This window comes from Bubalus kerabau, chromosome 10, assembly GCF_029407905.1.
Source record: "Bubalus kerabau isolate K-KA32 ecotype Philippines breed swamp buffalo chromosome 10, PCC_UOA_SB_1v2, whole genome shotgun sequence".
NCBI lineage: Eukaryota > Metazoa > Chordata > Mammalia > Artiodactyla > Bovidae > Bubalus > Bubalus kerabau.
The window spans coordinates 50,661,810-50,681,881 of NC_073633.1; the positions used below are offsets into that span (position 1 = coordinate 50,661,810).

General features: G+C 38.7%; 1 protein-coding gene across 16 annotated transcripts in view; it reads left to right on the forward strand.

Moving 5' to 3' along the window:
• The window catches only part of CSNK1G1 (casein kinase 1 gamma 1), a 153,291-nt gene that overhangs the window by 77,642 nt on the left and 55,577 nt on the right, over positions 1 to 20,072 (forward strand). For all 16 annotated transcript variants that reach the window (XR_008699233.1, XR_008699234.1, XR_008699236.1 and 13 more), the window contains one exon: positions 1,203 to 1,272. Coding sequence is in view for 11 of the 16 variants with exons in the window: in XM_055537676.1 (XP_055393651.1) it covers positions 1,203 to 1,272 (70 nt within the window). In the remaining 5 variants the exon portion in view is untranslated. The remainder of the gene's footprint in view (positions 1 to 1,202; positions 1,273 to 20,072) is intronic.

Below are 20,072 nucleotides of genomic sequence, written 5' to 3' on the forward strand. Positions count from 1 at the left end.
TGGGTATATAGAAGTAGAATTGCTGGATCATGTGGTACTTCTATATTTAACTTTTTGAGAAATTACTATACTGTTTTCTTTAGTAACTATACTATTTTACATTCCCACTAGCAGTACACAAGGATTCCCGTTTCTCCTCATGCTCTCCAACACTTGTTATTGTCTATGTTTTTGGTAATAGTCATCCTAATGGATATACAGATGTATCTTTCAGAGTGATGTTTGATTTTTCTGGTTAACTAGTTGCCTGTATGCTGTTAATTTAGAAAGATTAGCCAACCAATTCTTGAAGTTTGGTGTAGAGCAAAATGTGATAGTGTGGCTGCTTTATCTTTGGGCTATTTAGTAAACTCTATTTTTAAAAGCTTGAACACCATCCTAATTAAAGCTACATGTCTTAGTAGCACTTACAGTCTTTAATTCTCTTCAGTGTAAAAATAAATACACATAACACTGTTCCTACAGCTTTATTCATAATATCAAAAATTGAAAACAGTTCAGATGTTCAAACATTATTATTTGCATGTTTGTAAACACACACACACACAGTCATATACAGTTTTACTTACTGCTATGGAATGGTATGGTCACATTGTTAAATTTAAAGGCATGTTACAGAACACCAATATAGTGTGCTCTCGTTTATTTAACATACATTTTGAGTCTATATTATGCATAAAAATATGTGTATAAATAAATATTTGGAAAAAACTCACCTAAATGTTAATAAGGCTTCTCTTTTAAATGGTGGAGTCTTGGGGTATTTTTACCTTCTTTCTAATTTTTGTGTAAGTGAATTTTTTTCCTGAGCATATATCATATTTCCAAAATAATAATGCTATTTACTGCCCCAAATTCATAATAAAACAAGCAGGAAATACATGCTAGTATTTCATTAAAAGGTGTGACATCTGGTTTCCTAGGAGAAGATATTTCAGGAGAATATTTCATGATGAGAGAGTTATCCTTGAGTGGTGTCTCATACAGAGTATTTTTATTTAAATATCCATTGCAGAGATTGTGTATAATTCAACTTCATCTTCCCCTAGATGTACTTTCAAAGGGGAATTGTGGTAAGAAAATGCTATCATATATGAATATCATTGCTAAGATATTAAGTGGTCTTAACCCTGGTTTACTCTGAAAACCTAGGAATGGAAAAGCTGTCAAATCTGATCACGATTTCTTTTCTTGGGTTTCAGGAACCAATAAAATCACGTGCTCCACAGCTACATTTAGAGTACAGGTTTTATAAGCAGCTCGGCAGTGCAGGTAAGTCAATATTTTCTCCATTTATTTAGCATATAGCTTAGTTGGAAGCCCTAAAATCTGTAAATTTTCTTGTCTATCCTTTTTGCCAAACCATGTCTCCCCTACTTACTGGATAGGTAACTACACACAGTCAGCTGAAAAGCTGCTTACTCTGTGGCATCTGGAAGGGCAGTTGACTGCCTTGCATATAGAGTATATGCATATAAAGCTGCGTATACTCTGTGGCATCTGGAAGATGCCGTGACTGCCCCCACAAACCAACCTCTGAATGCTTTCATCTACCTGAAATACACATGGTGTGAGGTTTTGCTTTTTGGTAGTTGATCCATTCTCTTTTCTTTTCCTCTATATACAGAAAGAAAGGAGGAAGTATTGGTAATATTCAAACTGCTTTCACCACATTGAGACCACATATCCATCTTAAAGACATATGCCAAGATATATCTTCTGAAATACCTTAACAGTCTCACTTTATCTATTGTTCTCACGAATTTGGAAGACCTATCTATGTGATTGTAATAATCCTTTGAGGATTTTAAGAAATTAGGTTTATAATTTTTAAAAACATTCCTGTGTTTTACCTAAACTCTCAAATTTCCAAACTACCTTACTGGCATCCAGAAAAATATACTGACTAAGCGAATGTAACCAACCCTAAGGAGGTTGAACCCACAGGATATGTATTGCAGAAGATGAACTCCTTCAGTGCTAGTTTCATCATTTGACATTAACAGACATTCCTCTGCTTTATGCTTCTTCAGTGTAACAGTTGTGTTTTTGTGTGTGTGTGTGTGTGAATGACTGAAACTTTCAAGTGCCATTACTGAAGGTACTATTGAAGGAATATTGAATTTCATTTCCTGAAATGTATAGAATTATATAAGAGCCACTGGGTGTTATTCAAGTCATCTTATATACCCTGACCATGGCAATAATCAGCCATGGTCGTAACCTAGGGAGGCCAGGATGAACATTTGTCTTGCATTGAACCTAACATGAGTTCTTGCAGACAGCTCAAAGGCATTCATGTCAACTGTGCATGCCGCGCCTCCACTGTTCAGCTGCAAGTCTTCTTTCAAGCTGCATGTCTTCAGTTCCTTCAGTTTTTGCATCGTGTGATTTACAGAGACTCCACTGTCATTGTTCCCGTAGCGAGTATGAGCGTGCATATGCACACACTCCTAGTTTTATGATGTTCCTCTTAAATGAGCCTCATAAAACAGCACCAGTAACTGTGGATTCAGAGGCAGTGGGATTATTTATCTTTCTTGATCTGGACATAGTACCTCTATTAATTTAGATTAACTATTTTAACAGCCATTTTACATGGTTGACTTTTATGTATTCATGGAGTTCTACTCAGTTGAAGCCTTTACATCTTTTTTATATAAACCACCATCAACCAAGGCTTTCTGCATTTTTCTGATTATATAACTGATTTTGATCACCCAAAACTTTAAAGGGTCATTTTGTTTTATCCCATTATTACTAAGTACTAGGATACTTTTCAATCCTGATTGTTACTGATGATTCCATATTGACTGTTCTTTAAATCATAGCTGCATATCCCCCTGCCCCTGCCCCCCTCCATAATACTACTGTAAGCTCCTTGAGAACAGGCTTGTGCCCGCTTTACCCCATTGTCCCAAATGTGTCTCAAGGCCCAGCATAGTTCTTTCACCTAATAGGAAGCTGGGATGTGTTTTGGTGACATAAAGAAGTTGAGAAGATTTGAAAAGCATGTGTTGTATATTTTTGCCAAGTTATTAAAAAAAATATTCTCTGAGGATGGCCAAAATAAGAAATTTATTTATTTATGATAGGTAAGAAGTAGATTTATTTAGAGAGATACACATTCCATAGACAGAATGCAATCCATCTCAAAAGGCAAGACTGGTCCTGAAAGAAACTTTCCACAGAGTATGGGCAATCTCAGAAGGTGAGAGGCCAGGAAATTTATTTTGAAAGTAGATCAGTTGACAAAGTAGACAGGATTTTACTATGTCTCCCTCTTAAGTGTGAGCATGAACACTAGAGTTTGTTCCTGATTTATAGGCATGAGTGTTTCTCTTCCTGTTTTTCTAGAGTGAAGTTCCCAGCTGTAAATGTGACTCATCGGTAGTTAATCTTTGAGCAGCTAGAGCACATATGTCACTCTCTTCAGAACCAAGGTGATGTTGTGGCCTTGTAAACAAACAACCTTTCATGCCCAAAGCACACCAACCAAAATAATGCAATCATTGTTTTTACTCATTGGTGCTTTGTCTTTCATTATTCAACATAGGACATAGATGCAAAATATTTGGTTATCATGACAAGGGATACTTAAAAAAAAAAAGCCTGTTATAACTTAGATTTGTTCAAAGAATTAATTGGTACTTACAAAACGGATGAAATTTGGGGACAGAAATGAGTGATTATGAATTTAATGAATACCCATATAGCTTTTAGAGCTTGAGACTTTAATTTCTTAAAATAAGAACTTTTATGTTGGCTTGAGAATATGACCATTTTTGTCCTTAAGTACCCAAATCTTATTCATTAACTTGGTTTTTGACCTTCACATTGCCTCGACTTAATGATCTGGAAATTCATACCAGTTCTCTACACTTTTGTAGACAGAACAAAAATGGTAGCACTGGATGATTGTGAACGTGGCTTAAGGTGGAACTCTTCCTGGTTGTCCCTTCTTTTCCTTGTTTGATCCCTTAGCTTTTTCCCTTCCATACCATTCTGTTCTTCAGTGAACAGTCCACACTTCAAGCTTTATTGATTGTAACTTTGCTGTCAAGAGTTTCAGAACCTGATTATTTACTATGAAGGTTGATACCTCTAAGATAATCAGGGAAGAAAGAGGGCCTTGAAACTGAGAATGAGAATTTTGGTCTTCCTGAAAGCTATCATTTTTTTCTTTTTTCATTTATTGTAGAAACCAAATTATGAAATTATAAAGGGTATTTTAAAAGGAAATGATGGTCCATCTCCTTACCACCCTAACTCAACCACATTTCACTTGACTATTTCTCTCTTTTTCATGTGCAGACATATTTCATAATTAATCTCAGTTCGTATGCAATTGCGTGTCTTCATTTACTGAACATTGTGACATTTGTCTTGATGCCACATTAGATACATATTTCTGATCATTGTATAACCTCCTGTCAGCTTCATAGACCATAATTTAAGCATCCATTTTGTGTTGCCAGATATTTATAGCTTGTTTTTATTTGAAGAAAGCATTTTCCTTGTTGATTTCTGATTGAGTATATAACTCAAAACTTTTCATATGTTCTGCCATTTACTTCCCATATGATAGTGTTTCTCAAATGTTTAAAAATCTATTAGATGATAGATTAAATTTATTCCAAAAGATTCCAGAGCAAAAATTACAGAAAGAAATTTCAGTAAGAGAAATTTGACTTTGTGTAACAATTGAAACAGTGTGAAAGTAATCTAAATGTCATCAGTATGGATCTGGAGAAATAAATAATGATATATTTATATCATGAAGTTAACTATTAGAAAGAAACTGGTACCGTGTACTAACATGGAAAGATGCCCCAATATATTTTTTTAAGTATTATAAGAAGCTTTGTAAAATAGTATAACATGATTATATCTCTATAGTACAAGAAAAACATACACAGATATGTCACATGAGCACAGAAAATATCTAAATGACTATTGTTGTTGTTGTTGTTCAGTCAGCTAAGTCATGTCCAACTCTCTGCGACCCCAAGGACTGCAGCATGTCAGGCTTCCCTGTCCTTTACTATCTCCCAGAGTGGCTCGAATTCATGTCCACTGAATCAGTGATGCTGCCAACCATCTCATACTGTGCTGCCCTCTTCTCCTTTTGCCTTCAATCTTTTCCAGCATCAGGGTCTTTTCCGATGAGTCAGCTGTTCACATCAGGTGGCCAAAGTATTGGAACTTCTGCTTCAGCATCAGTCCTTCCAATGAATATTCAGGGTTGATTTCCTTTAAGATTGACTGGTTTGATCTCCTTGCAGTCCAAGGAACTCTCGAGTCTTCTCCAGCACCACAATTCAAAAGCATCAATTCTTTGACACTCAGCCTTCTTTATGGTACAAATCTCACATCTATACATGACTACTGGAAAAACCATAGCTTTGACTATACGACCTTTGTTGGCAAAGTGATGTCTCTGCTTTCCTGTCTCTTAATGGGAGGGCAGTTTTCAGGCAGAAATTGAACAGTTAATACATTCTGGATATTGTAAAGGAGATTTGTACACTGGATAGAAAGTTAGAATATATGACTTTTTAAGACCTATTTGCACACTGAAATTGTATTAAAAACTCTCAAAGACATGTTACCATGTAGATATTTATAGTTGGTATCTTACTCAGTTTCTAAAGTTAATTACATGAAAAATATAACCCTGGCAAAGTGGACACCCAGTAGTCAGAATCAAAATGGGAATATTATCTACTGTTTTCACATACTTGGATGTGCAAGGGTGGAATAGATTTTTATTTGCAAATTATGGTTTAGTTATTAAACCTGATAATGCTGGAGAATTTCCAAATTTATTACATACAAAGAAAAACAATATTTTAAACATGTGAAACTATATGTTATACAATATTTCCAACTCTGAAACTATATGTAATAATTATGAAACATTATTATAGTCTTTGCTGTTGTAACATCAAAGTTTTAGGTTTTCTCCTGTGACTAAACCAAGTACAGTCTTCAGTTTTTGTCTTGTTTTTGCTTTTTTCTTTCTTAAATCACTGTTTTGATTTTTCACAGTACAAAGGGCTTTGGAATTGAGCACAGTATGCTTTCTTTTCATGTGTACTTTCTATAGGTTGTTCTGAGTACACAAGATTAGAAATGAAGGACTTAAAGGTTGACTCTGGATTCCCTGGGACTGCCTTGCCCTCCTGGTAGCTTAAGTATTTGTTTAGTAGAGTGTGCCAGCTTCGCAAGAAAGAATAGCAGTGTTTAATCATGATAATTAAAGACTGTAAGCCTTGCATTCAGCAGATGAAAGCACCTAGTGAGCTGTAACCATCTTTCTTATTTTCTTACCATTCTCCTCAGCGATCAGTGTTGGGCTAATTGTATTATAGTCACCATGGGTAAGTTCCAAACTTATTTTCCTGTTATGGGAATGGTTTAGATTTTCCTGTGTTCTGAGTACCTTTTACTTAGGAGAGTATATACATTGTCAGTTTTTAAATTTCCCAACCCACAAATCTTTCATCCAGTACACCTCCCGCTTTTGCTTGTATCCTGACACACAGGAACGGGACTTGGTGGATAGTATGTTTGGGGTAGGGACAGGCAAAACCAGTGGCCTCCACAGAGAGGAGGCCTAAACATAAGAGGGGCAGTCTGAGCATGAAATTTCATAGCTAGATAGGGGCTGCTCACATAACAGGGGCCAGTGCATGTTTGCTAATTAACACAAAATGAATAAACCATAACCAAGGGTGCAGCAGAGAGAGAAGGGAGAAGGAAAGAGGCAGCAAGAGCAGGAGCAAATGAAAGAAGATGGGGGAGAGGTGAATAGTCAAATGAAAGAAAACAGGACTCTGGATACAGAAATAAGAGTACAAGTAATAAAAATCTGGTGGAGGCCTCTGACTTAGCCAGAAGGAACAAAAAGTTTCCTTCTATCAGTCTTCTCAGAGCTAGCTGTTTCTCAGGAACTGGTTTTGCACAGTAAGTTTGGCATTTTTAGTCACAAGCATTAGGGTAAGTTATGGTAAATTCCCATCACTTCACTTGGCATTTGGAAAGGCCTAACTTATAATATAGGCTTCCCTGGTGGTTCAGCTGGTAAAGAATCTGCCCACAATGCAGGAGACCTAGGTTTGATCCCTGGGTTGGGAAGATCCCCTGGAGAACAGAATGGCTACCCACTCCAGTATTATTGCCTAGAGAATTCCCCGGACAGAGCCTGGTGGGCTGCAGTCCATGGGGTCTCAAAATATGAGGCTTCCCAGGTGGCTCAGTGGTAAAGAATTTGCCTGCCACTGCAGGAGCCGTAGGAGACACAAGTTCTATCCCTGGGTTGGGAAGATCTCCTGGACGAGGAAACACCAACCCACTCCAGTATTCTTGCCTGAAAAATTCTATGGACAGAGGAGCCTGGCAGGCTGCAGTGCATGGGGTCCACAAAGAGTTGAGCACAACCTAGCAGCTAAGCACAGCAACTTATAGATAGATAATACAGTCATCTGTTTGCTACTAGAGCCTTCTTAATTGTGTTGAGAGATCCTAAATGTAGTAGAGCCACTGATCTCACTCTGGTTAAACTTTTAATTCCACTTCCACCCAGCAACCTACCTGGGAAAAATTGTCAAGGGCTGTAGGAATAAATATCATATCAGAGCTGATCTAAGCCTGAGCTGCCATGCCCTGGCTTTCCAGCAGCTATTCTAATCTGCTAATGACTGTTCTGCTTTGGCTTTCTTGTAAAAGAGATGCTAATCCTCAAATTGAAGGCAACAAGAGAGAGTTCCCTGATAGTCCAGTTGTTAGGATTGTGCCCTTCCTCTGCAGGGGGGCATAGGTTCGATCCCTGGTCAGGGAACTCTCAGTGGCTGCACAGCAAGTCAGGCAAGCAAATAAATAAATAAACTTTAAAAATAAAAAAGACATTAAGATACTTATTGAAATTTCACAGTGTAACAAATAATAAAGCCAAGGCAAAATCTTGTTGGGAAGAGAAAGCAAATGCCCACTAGGTACTTTATATGGTTGTTTCATTTTTCCCATTTTGAGCACAAGGAAGGTTAGTATCTTACTTACCGAGGAGCACACAGTAGAAAAACCTAAGCTAGGAATGTGTTTATCTCATGTTTTTGTACAAATTTTTGTCTTCTGTGTATACTGAGCAGATGCCTGGCCCCTTACCCATTATCCCTTGCCTGATTGTAATAAACTAGTGAAAGGTAGCTGTAAAAGTGTCAACTGAAGCAAAGCCCCAGGACTTTCCCCCAGTGAAAGAGTAGGATTTCCTGTTTCATATGGCGCCCCCTAATTTCATGCCTTTGTTACCTATGAAATCTTTTATAGCCTTGGGTGATCTATGTTTTGAAACATTTCTTTCCAAAGTAAATTAATCATTTGTGTTGAATACTTTCTCCATGTGTGCAACCGAAGAGCTCAGAGCTACTCCACGCAATCCATTTTTTCACCCACCGAAATCTTTGTGCTATAACTGAAGTATTCATATTCTGTTAACCTGTATGGGCAAAGAATCTGAAAAAGAACGAATATGTGTATATGTATAACTGAATCACTGTGCTGTACACCTAAAATTAATATTGTAAATCAACTGTTTGTCAATAAATTTTTTTTAAAAATATTCATACGACTCATTGGGCTTTGCAGTTTTGAAGTTTCTGAGAGGGAATGGTTTTATATGTCATCAAAAGAGATTGGGGAAAAGGGGGCTTCCGTAGTGGCTCAGTGGTAAGAAAAAAAAAAAGTCTGCCTGCCAGTGTAGGAGATACGGATTCAATCCCTGGTCTGGGAAGATCCCACATGCCTCAGATCAGCTAAGCATGTGCACCACAACTGCTGAGCCTGTGCTCTAGAGCCTGTGAGCCACAACCACCAAAGCCCACGAACCTAGAGTCACCACAGTGAGCAGCCCATGCACTGCAGCTCGAGTAACCCCTGCTCTCTGCAGGTAGAGAAAGTCTGCACAGCAACGAAGACCCAACACAGCCAAAAATAAATAAGTAAATCAAATTATTTTTTTGACAAGGACAGGGTGTACTGGTCGGTCCCAGAAGAACTCTCAATCCAGGCAATTGATAAATTAACAGGAATTTGGTTTTACTTCCCCAGAGGGATAAAGCATAGATCTGAAGAAAATCATGAGAAAGCATGCGACTGGCAAAACCCTCCTATACTGTGGTGAAGTTCCTTAGGAGTACATTGTAAACAGGCTGGGCAAACACAGGAAGCAGTACACAGGAAAATTAAAAAATAAGATCATACGAAGAGATGCTGGAAAGATGGTAATTTTACTGAAATAGAAGTAAATCACATAACAAGAGTAGTTACGTACAAGTAACACATGTCAACTTAGATGTTCAATTGCTAGGAGTGCTTTAAGGAATTGAGAAGAAATGTTTTGGTCCCCAGTTGGGCAGAAAGTTTTCATAACAAGAGGAAAAAGGATGAAATGATGAACTTGGTAGAAGAAAGTGAAATCTGGATTCTTTCTTGCCATGTATAAGTTTTTCAAAAGTCTGCCAGAGATACCATGGAGAGAGGAGACATACACCACTAAATTCAGAGAAAACGGATCTTAATTGGGATAAATGGAAAGCCTTGAAATTACATCTTGAAGACTGAAGATTTAGACACTTGCCCTCTCTAATTATAGGCAGTGTGCATAAGTGGAGACAGCCAATGGGAGCAAAGAGAAATTTAGCCTAAATTTCTCACTGTTTTTCTGTGACTTATTGTTAACCACCTGCCCCTGCTATGCCTCAGTTTCCCTATTCACACACCAGGGGGAACCTCGCCTTTCTTATGGAGTTTGCAGACCTTCTAGAGTTGAATGAGGTAATGTCTGTAAAGACATTAAATCCTTAAGGGAAAAGTGCTGTATAAACACAAGGCAGTATTGTTTTACATTGAAACTGAAGATCTACTTTTCCTGTAGAAATATCTTATTTACATTTCTCATAGCTTTGAAAGATAGCAGAACAAAGAGTTAACAGTTTCATTTTTGAAGAATTTTTGATGGATTCTCAAACAATAGTGAGTAAATATTTCCCAGTCCTTTCTCTGACTTCATAGGGCAGAATTCCACTGTGGTGAACCCACCAGAGCTATGATCTTGAGGGAGATGTTTGTCTCTTTCAGAGGAGCTAAATGTGATTGGGTAGAAATAATAGTTAAGAGCCTGCTTGGTGAAATGAACACTTTTACTTCTACAGCTCCCCAGCCTTTCACGCCAGTTTAGGGGAACGCTTCACCACAGCCATCTTTTAGTACTTGGAAAAGAAGATCAGGAAAAACAAATTCAAATGGTCAATACCTACTTTTGTTTGGTAAAACAGAATTGAAACCATTATGCAAAGATCAAGCCAAGGGATTCATTTATATTTGGTCCTTAGCATAACTGGATTCATCTGTGAATTCTCAAAGGAAGTGGTCTTACTAGTGATGAACTACTGAAACATCACAAGTAAAGTTTATTACAATGGTCTGTGGGAATGTTAGTGAATGTCATTGCCCCCCAAAGTGAAAGATACAAACGGTTGGCCTGTATCCTGCCTCCAGTGTGGAAAGTGAGATTTCTTAGAAAGCCAGACAGTATAAAGGAACAAATTGGGCTTTGTGACAAGTATTGTCTCTCTTGCAAGTATTCACCTCTTGTTAACTTATCTTCAGCTTTTGTTGTCCTTATAGTGCAAACATAGCCAAAAACAATTTGTAAGCAAATAAGCTATATTCCAATAAAGGTTTATTCTTGGTCACTGAAATTTGAATTGTATGTAATTTGCACTTATGAAGTATTCTTTAAATTTTTTTCAAACATTTAAAAATAATAGAAACTGTTCTTCGCTCTCTAATCTTGCAAAAATAGATGGGCTAGATTTGACCTAAAGGCTATAGTTTGTTGATCTCTGCTCACACATGGCAGTGACCACAACTCTTTATTTCTTATCACTCAGTTCAGTTTGTGTAACACAGGAATTACTTCAGGGACTACTTCTTTATTCCTTGTATGCATGCCACACATGAAGCTCTGTAGTGAGAGAACTTAGAGAAAGAGAACGTATCCCTTACTCTGTGGACTTTTCACAGTATAACATGCTGCTAGATTGTGGACTTCTTTTCCCCACTTATTGAAGTACAGTTGATTTACAATGTTGTGTTAATTTCTGCTATACAACAGAGTGATTCAGTTGTACTTTCTTTTTCATATTCTTTTCCATTATGGCTTATCATGGGTTATTGATATAGTTCCCTGTGCTATACTGTAGGACACTTGTTGTTTATTCTGTATATTATAGTTTACACCTGCTAATCCCACACTCCTGATCTATCCTCACCACATCCCTCTCACACAAGACAACCACTGGAATGTTCTCTGTGTCTGTGAGTCTATTTCCGTTTTGTAGATGAGGTAATTTGTGTCATATTTTAACTTTGCCATATAAATGATGTCCTGTGGTATTTGTCTTTCTCTTTCTGATTTATTTCACTTAGTAGGATAACCTCTGGGTCCATTCATTTTGCTGCAAATGGCATTATTTTATTCTTCCTTATGGCTGAGTAGTATTCCATTGTATATATGCAGCACATCTTCTTGATCCACTCACCTGTCAGTGGACATGTAGCTTGTTTCCATGCCTTGGTTATTGTGAACAGTGCTGCAGTGAACATTGGGGTGCAGGTGTCTTTTCAAATTATAGTGTTCTTTGGATATATGACGAGAAGTAGGATTGCTGGATCATATGGCAACTCTAATTTTAGTTTTTTTGAGCAACTTCAAGGCTGTTTTCATAGTGACTGCACCAGTTTACATTCCCACCAACAATGTAGGAGGGTTCCCTGGACTGTGAGCTTTTTTAAGGGTGAGAAGCATCTTTTATTCACTGTAGTATTATTTGCAAATAATTTCACCCGAAGAAGAGACTCAATACATGTCTGTTAAATTGATAAAATCTCAGTACATAAACCCTCAGCAGTATTCACTGGCAGTGAGATCACCAAGTTAAGTTGCAGCTCCTTTTACATGTACTCTCCCTTTGAGGCGCTCAACTGCTTTATTTGCTTATGCTAGGAATTCTTGATTAATTGTATTAAGGAAGCAGAATAGAGTTATGAATGAATAGTTCAAGATATCAGAACAAAATCCACCAAACTTTTTTCTTCAAGGATCTGGTGTATAGTCAGAGATATGTATCAGTCAGTTCAGTCTCTCAGTCGTGTCTGACTCTCTGCGACCCCACGAACCGCAGCACGCCAGGCCTCCCTGTCCATCCCCAACTCCTGGAGTTTGCCCAAACTGATGTCCATTGAGTCGGTGATGCCATCCAACCATCTCATCCTCTGTTGTCCCCTTCTGCCCCTGCCCTCAATCTTTCCCAGCATCTGGGTGTTTTTGAATGAGTCATCTCTTCACATCAGGTAGCCAAAGTATTGGAGTTTCAGCTTCAGCATCAGTTCTTCCAATGAATATTCAGGACTGATTTCCTTTAGGATGGACTGGTTGGATCTCCTTGCAGTCCAAGGGACTCTCAAGAGTCTTCTCCAGCACCACAGTTGAAAAGTATCAATTCTTTGGCGCTCAGCTTTCTTTATAGTCCAACTCTCATATCCATACATGAATACTGGAAAAACCATAGCTTTGACTAAACGGTCTGCTTTTGAATATGCTGTCTAGGTTGGTCATAACTTTCCTTCCAAGGAGTAAGCTTTAATTTCATGGCTGCAAACACCATCTGCAGTGATTTTGGAGCCCAGAAAAATCAAGTCAGCCACTCTTTCCACTGTTTCCCCATCTATTTCCCATGAAGTGATGGGACCAGATGCTGTGATCTTAGTTTTCTGAATGTTGAGCTTTAAGCCAACTTTTTCACTCTCCTCTTTCACCTTCATCAAGAGGCTCTTTAGTTCTTTACTTTCTGCCATACGGGTCATGTCATCTGCATATCTGAGGTTATTGATATTTCTCCGGGCAATCTTGATTCCAGCTTGTGCTTCCTCCAGCCCAGCGTTTCTCATGATGTACTCTGCATATAAGTTAAATAAGCCGGGTGACAATATACAGCCTTGACGTACTCCTTTTCCTATTTGGAACCAGACTGTTGTTCCATGTCCAGTGCTAACTGTTCCTTCCTGACCTGCATACAGATTTCTCAGGAAGCAGGTCAGGTGGTTTGGTATTCCCATCACTTTCAGAATTTTCCACAGTTTATTTTGATCCACACAGTCAAAGGCTTTGGCATAGTCAATAAAGCAGAAATAGATGTTTTTCTGGAACTCTCTTGCTGTTTTGATGATCCAGCAGATGTTAGCAATTTGATCTCTGGTTCCTCTGCCTTTTCTAAAACTAGCTTGAACATCTGGAAGTTCATGGTTCATGTATTGCTGAAGTCTGGCTTGGAGAATTTTGAGCATTACTTTACTCATCCTTGTGAGATGAGTGCAATTGTGAGGTAGTTTGAGCAGTCTTTGGCATTGCCTTTCTTTGGGATTGGAATGAAAACTGACCATATCCAGTCCTGTGGCCACTGCTGAATTTTCCAAATGTGCTGGCATATTGAGTGAAGCACTTTCACAGCATCATCTTTTAGGATTTGAAATAGCTCAAGTGGAATTCCATCACCTCCACTAGCTTTGTTCGTGGTAAAGCTTCCTAAGTCCCACTTGACTTCACGTTCCAGGATGTCTGGCTCTCGGTGAGTGATCACACCATTGTGGTTATCTGGGTCGTGAAGATCTTTTTTGTACAGTTTTTCTGTGTATTCTGGAGAAGGCAATGGCACCCCACTCCAGTACTCTTGCCTGGAAAATCCCATGGACAGAAGAGCCTGGAAGGCTGCAGTCCATGGGGTCGCTGAGGGTCGGACACAACTGAGTGACTTCACTTTCACTTTTCACTTTCATGCATTGGAGAAGGAAATAGCAACCCACTCCAGTGCTCTTGCCTGGAGAATCCCAGGGATGGGGAGCCTGGTGGGCTGCTGTCTCAGGGGTCTCACAGAGTCGGACATGACTGAAGTGACTTAGCAGTCTGTTTTTTCTTGCCACTTCTTCTTAATATTTTCCACCTCTATTAGGTCCATACCATTTCTGTCCTTTATAGAGCCCATCTTTGCATGAAATGTTCCCTTGGTATCTCTGATTTTCTTGATGAGATCTCTAGTCTTTACCATTCTGTTGTTTTCCTCTCTTTGCACTGATCACTGAGGAAGGCTTTCTTATCTCTCCTTGCTATTCTTTGGAACTCGGCATTCAAACGGGTATATCTTTCCTTTTCTCTTTTGCTTCTCTTCTTTTCACAGCTATTTGTAAGGCCTCTTCAGACAGCCATTTTGCTTTTTTGCATTTCTTTTTCTTGGGAATGGTCTTGCTCCCTATCTCTTGTACAATGTCACGAACCTCTGTCCATAGTTCTTCAAGCACTCTGTCTATCAGATCTAATACCTTAAATCTATTTTTCACTTTCACTGTATAATTGTTAGGGATTTGATTCAGGTCATACCTGAATGGTCTAGTGGTTTTCCCTACTTTCTTCAATTTCAGTCTGAATTTGGCAATAAGGAGTTCATGATCTGAGCCGTAGTCAGCTCTTGGTCTTGTTTTTGCTGACTGTACAGAGCTTCTCCATCTTTGGCTGCAAAGAATATAATCAATCTGATTTCGGTGTTGACCATCTGGTGACGTCAATGTTCAGAGTCTTCTCATGTGTTATTGGAAGAGGGTGTTTGCTATGACCAGTGCATTCTCTTGGCAGAACTCTATTAGCCTTTGCCCTACTTCATTCTGTACTCCCAAGGCCAAATTTGCCTGTTATTCCAGGTGTTTCTTGACTTCGTACTTTTGTATTTCAGTCTCCTGTAATGAAAAGGACAGCTTTTTTGGGTGTTAATTCTAGAAGGTCTTGTAGGCCTTCATAGAACCATTCAACTTCAGCTTCTTCAGCATTTCTGATCAGTGCATAGACTTGGATTACCATGATGTTTGCCTTGGAAACGAGAGATCACTCACTACTTCTGGCCTTCTATCTAACTCTTCTGGACTCTGACACTATATTTGACCCTTCTTCTGCTTAGGGTTGTAAAACCTTTTGCCTTGGCTTCTGTGAGAACTCTTCATTTTCTCTGTATTATCAGCCTTCTCTGCTTCTCCTTAGAGTTGATGGAAAGATCCTTTTATGTAGCTCTTCTCCATTTAAGCACCAGCAGAGAGTGACTGAAGTTCTTTGTCTCAGTTGGAAGTTCCTAGGAAAGAGACTTCCCAGGTGGCTCAGTGGTAAAGAATGTACTTGCCAATGCAGGAGATGCAGGTTTGATCCCTGGGTCAGGAAGATCTCCTGGAGAAGGAAGTGACAAAATTCCCATAGACAGAGGATCCTGGTAGGCTGCAGCCCTTGGGGTCGCAAAAGAGTTGGACATGACTTAGTAACTAAACAGCAACAACAAGGAAAGAGACTCACTGACTCAGTTTGGAGTAGCTTTTCAATCCAGATCCCGATGCTCTGATAAGGAGGCAGAGGATCACATGGACTACACCTCTCAGCATAGCACACGCTCTCTAAGAATGTGGCTCAGGAACTGGGAGAAAGCAGTTGACAGTATGCAAGAGAACAGTGGCCTTACAGACCGTACATTTTTACTCTTCATGTACCAGTTGCTAGAAAGCAAAGCGTTGTGCCTTGAGACATTTCAACATACTGAGATTCTTAAAGTGGGGATTAGAGTCTATAAACAACAACCGTGTGATGTCCTAGCAAAGGGCAGTGAGTACTCTCAGAAAGAGAACTGCTTCTTTCACAGCTGATTGTATCTGTGTTTATTATACTTATCATATGCTTGTTGGAAAAGAATAATCTTAAGAGAAAAGCCTTCTTTGGGCCTATGTTCAAAGAGACCAATCTTCTTATACTTAGAGGGGTCTGAAACACTGATATTTTAATATATGTATAGCATGCTCTTAATATAGAATTTACAAAATATGAAACAATATAAACTGTACAGATTTGATCCATCTGTTTTGTTTTTATACTAAATCTCTAAACACACCAATGTGAAATGATGAATTTAAAGCCATTTCTGCCAAACTTCCACCCTTTGAAAGCCTGCTCCTTTCAGCATGAGTGGCATATTTGAAATAAGTAGCCACTGGGGCAACAGCAGAAGCCTCATATTTTAAAAAGTTAAAGTCCTGTCCCCTGGGTAAAGGGTGAGGAGCATGTTTGGAAATATCTGAGTGTATTTGGACATGCTTTGCAGAAGGAGCAGCAGCAGTGTCACTGTTGTTCCTCTCAGGGAGAAGAACCCAAATACGAAAGTGTGCTTGAGTTGGTGAGTCAGTAGCAAGTGCCTGAGGTGGATACGTGAAAAGCATCTCTGCCTTGAAACTGACTCATAGACATAGGGAACAGACTTGTGACTGCCAAGGGGGAGGCGGTGTGGGGGAGGGATGGATGGGAGTTTAGGATTAGCAGATGCAAACTAGTTTATATAGGATGGAGGTCCTACAAGGTCCTACTGTACAGCACAGAGAACTATATTCAATATCAATATGGTAAGTAGTGGAAAAATATAGAAAAGAATGTATGTGTATGTATAACTGAATCACTTTGCTATACAGCAGAAACTAACACAACATTGTAAATAGCCTATATTTCAGTTTTTAAAATATCCTCTGTATATGGAGCAAACTTCAGACAAGGGCAAGTGTGTTGTGCTTGTCATCTTTTCCTCTGAAAGAGTCTGTATGCATGCATGTGAATTTCCAAATCTACCTACATTGTCTGGAAAACATTTTAAAATGGCATTTTGGACTTCCCTGGTGGTCCAGTGGCTAAGAATCCACCTGCCAGTGCACGGGACATGGATTGGATCTCTGGTCCGGGAAGATCCCCCATGTCGCAGAGCAGCTAAGCCCATGCACTGCAACTACTGAGCCTGCTGCCTGGATCCATGCTCCGCGACAAGAGAAGCCTTCACACCGCAATGAAGAGTAGCCCCCACTCTGCAACTACAGAGAGCCCTGTGCGCTGTAGTGAAGACCCAGCACAGCCAACATATAATAAATCTTTTTTTTAAGGACATTCAAATGCTTCATTGATGTTACAGCATAAATCCAATCTGTAGTAAATTGTTAATTTTGTGAAGAAAAAATAGAAAGGATTGTTTTCATTTACTGGGCTTGGAAAGGTGTAATTGTCATACTCTGTATGAATTTTCTGGTCTTTAATGGAGCTAATTTAGTTGTGATAGTACAATGAATTTCTTTCCATGTTTCCAAGGATAAAACATCGTGACTTTTAACTTTTATTAACTAGCTACACTAGTTTGCCATAAAAAGGAACTGATATTTCTGAAACTCAATACCCAAGTACATTTCTGGACTAGGATTAATTCTTTGGTTGTGTGTCCTTTGTGTGTTTTTTCAGTGGTTTAGAGCATTGAGACATTTCTCATATGCTTGCTTATCTGTTGGAGCCAAACCCCTGTGGCCCTTGTCTGCTCTTTAAAACTCTCAAATAGCTCTGAGTCACTTGAGGCATAGAAGTAATTACCTCTAGTTACAATACATACATAAAATTTGTCCCCCTCCTGGAGGAAAAAAAAGCACCACTTCTGTTTTAGATATTTTGCTGATGAAGACTTGTTGAGCCAGTAATTTCTTTAATTGCAAATAGAGTGTTATGAGTTTATTATAGAAATTATGCAGCCTGCATGCACCTCACAGTTACACACAGTACTAACACCTTTTCAGTGCATTGTTTTGCAAAGTACAGAACTGGGAGAGATATTTGCTCAGAATTTGTTACTTGAATTTTGACTTCTTTTAAGGATCTTCCTGAAAAATAGAAGGCGAAATTCTGAAAATAGACCCAAGTCACTTATGTGTTCATGGCCTGGGCTGGAGTGTGGTGGTTGGTTCCAGAAAACAGTTACAGTGCTTCTTGCAGGCAAAGGTTTGGAAACAGTCAAGCTCCAAAGCCTGTCCAAAGCTTGCTTAGAAGTCAGCACAGACCCTTAAGTTTGTGATGCTGTTTCCTCCGTTTAATTCTAGGTTATACTTTACTTTTCTGTCTTTACAGATACCTGTCTTACTATGTACTTGCATGTTTCTCTTCCTCCCATATTCTCCAGACATTAAGAATAGTTTCGTGATTGCCTTTAGAAAATGCCTGTGGAAAGAAGGCAAGGACAGAAGTCTCGGTGGCCATCACAGGACTCACTACAGCCCTCAGTGACTCCCCCTCCTTAACTCACAGTTTGTCAAGGTTAATTATTAAGAAGGAAGGTAACATTTAGCATCCTCAAAGCTATGGATTACTATCAAATGAAAGAGATGAGTTGTTGAAGTGAATTATTCCTGTGGGTTATGAGACGGTGAAAAGCATGTGTCAACTGTATTATATTAAAACTCAGTGAATTCCTTTCCAGTATCTCTCAGTGTCATTGTAAGAGAGAATATTTTCCTTAAATTCCAGTAACAGACTGCATAAAGATAATGCCTCACACCTATTATCAAAATAATCCTGTTGCTAGTAAGCCTTTTTGTATTTGTAGCATATTTGTATCTATAAGCATACTTAAGACAGAAACCAACAAAAAGATCAAGTTTTAACATATGTGAGTAATATTTTCTTGTTCTTTCAATGACTTCTAAGTAATTTATATTCCGCCCACTTAAAAGAAGAGTGTGTCAGCTCTGTGCCCCTTAGCACTCTTTTGTGCTTTCAACAGTCTGACACACTTTGAACTTTTCTCTACATTTTTTTCCTCTTTATAATTTATATTGCTTTAATTCAACTTTTCTTACCAACCTGTAGAGTCTCTTACTAATAATTACTTTAGTCATTGTGCAAGGAGATGATATTTTCACTAGCAAGAACTCAGCATCAGCTGTGTCCATAACACTTACAGTGAGTAAAGAGCCACAGTTATATAATAAAAAACATAGTCACTGCCTATTGGAAGGAAAACGTAATGTTTATTTTCATATTTTCTATAAGACGTTGTACTACTCTCAAGGAGCTCCCTAAGATACGCAAGTAACTATAATGCACACCAAAACAATGGAACATTATTTTTTAAATTTACATATAAAATTATATGGAAGTTCTGAAGGGAAAAATGGTTTCTAATTATGGGAAACAGGGAAGGCTTTTTAAAGAGGGTGATAGCTATAGAAAATTCTTGAAGAGATGGGAATACCAGACCACCTCACCTGCCTCCTGAGAAATCTGTACGCAGATTAAGAAGTAAGAGTTTGAACCCAAAATGAAACAACAGACTGGTTCCAAATTGGGAAAGTCTGTGTATTGTCACCCTGCTTTTTTAACTTATATGCAGAGTACATCATGCGAAATGCTGGCTGGATGAAGCACAAGCTGGAATCAAGATTGCTGAGAGAAATTATCAATCTCAGATATGCAGATGACACCACCCTTATGGCAGAAAGGGAAGAGGAACTAAAGAGCGTCCTGATAAAAGTAAAAGAGGCGAGTGAAAAAGCTGGCTTAAAACTCAACATTCAGAAAACTAAGATCATGGCATCTAGTCCCATCACTTCATGGCAAATAGATGAGGAAACAATGGAAACGGTGACAGACTTTATTTTCTCGGCCTCCAAGATCACTGTGGATAGTGACTGCAGCCGTGAAATTAAAAGATGCTCTTTAGAAGAAAAAGTATGATACACCAAGACAGCATATTAAAAAGCAGAGACATTACTTTGCCAACAAAGATCCATATAGACAAAGCTATGATTTTTCCAGTACTCATGTATGGATGTAAGAGTTGGACCTTAAAGAAGGCTGAGTGCCAAAGAATTAATGCTTTCAAACCACGGTGTTGGAGAAGACTCTTTGAGAGTCCCTCGGATTGCAAGATCAAACCAGTCAATCCTAAAGGAAAGCAATGCTGGATATTCATTGGAAAGAATGATGCTGAAGCTGAATCTCCAGTACTTTGGCCACCTGATGTGAAAAACTTTCTCATTAGAAAACACGCTGATTTTGGGAAAGATTGAAGGCAGGAGGAGAAGGGGCTCACAGAGGATGAGACGGTTGGATGGCATCACTGACTCAATGGACA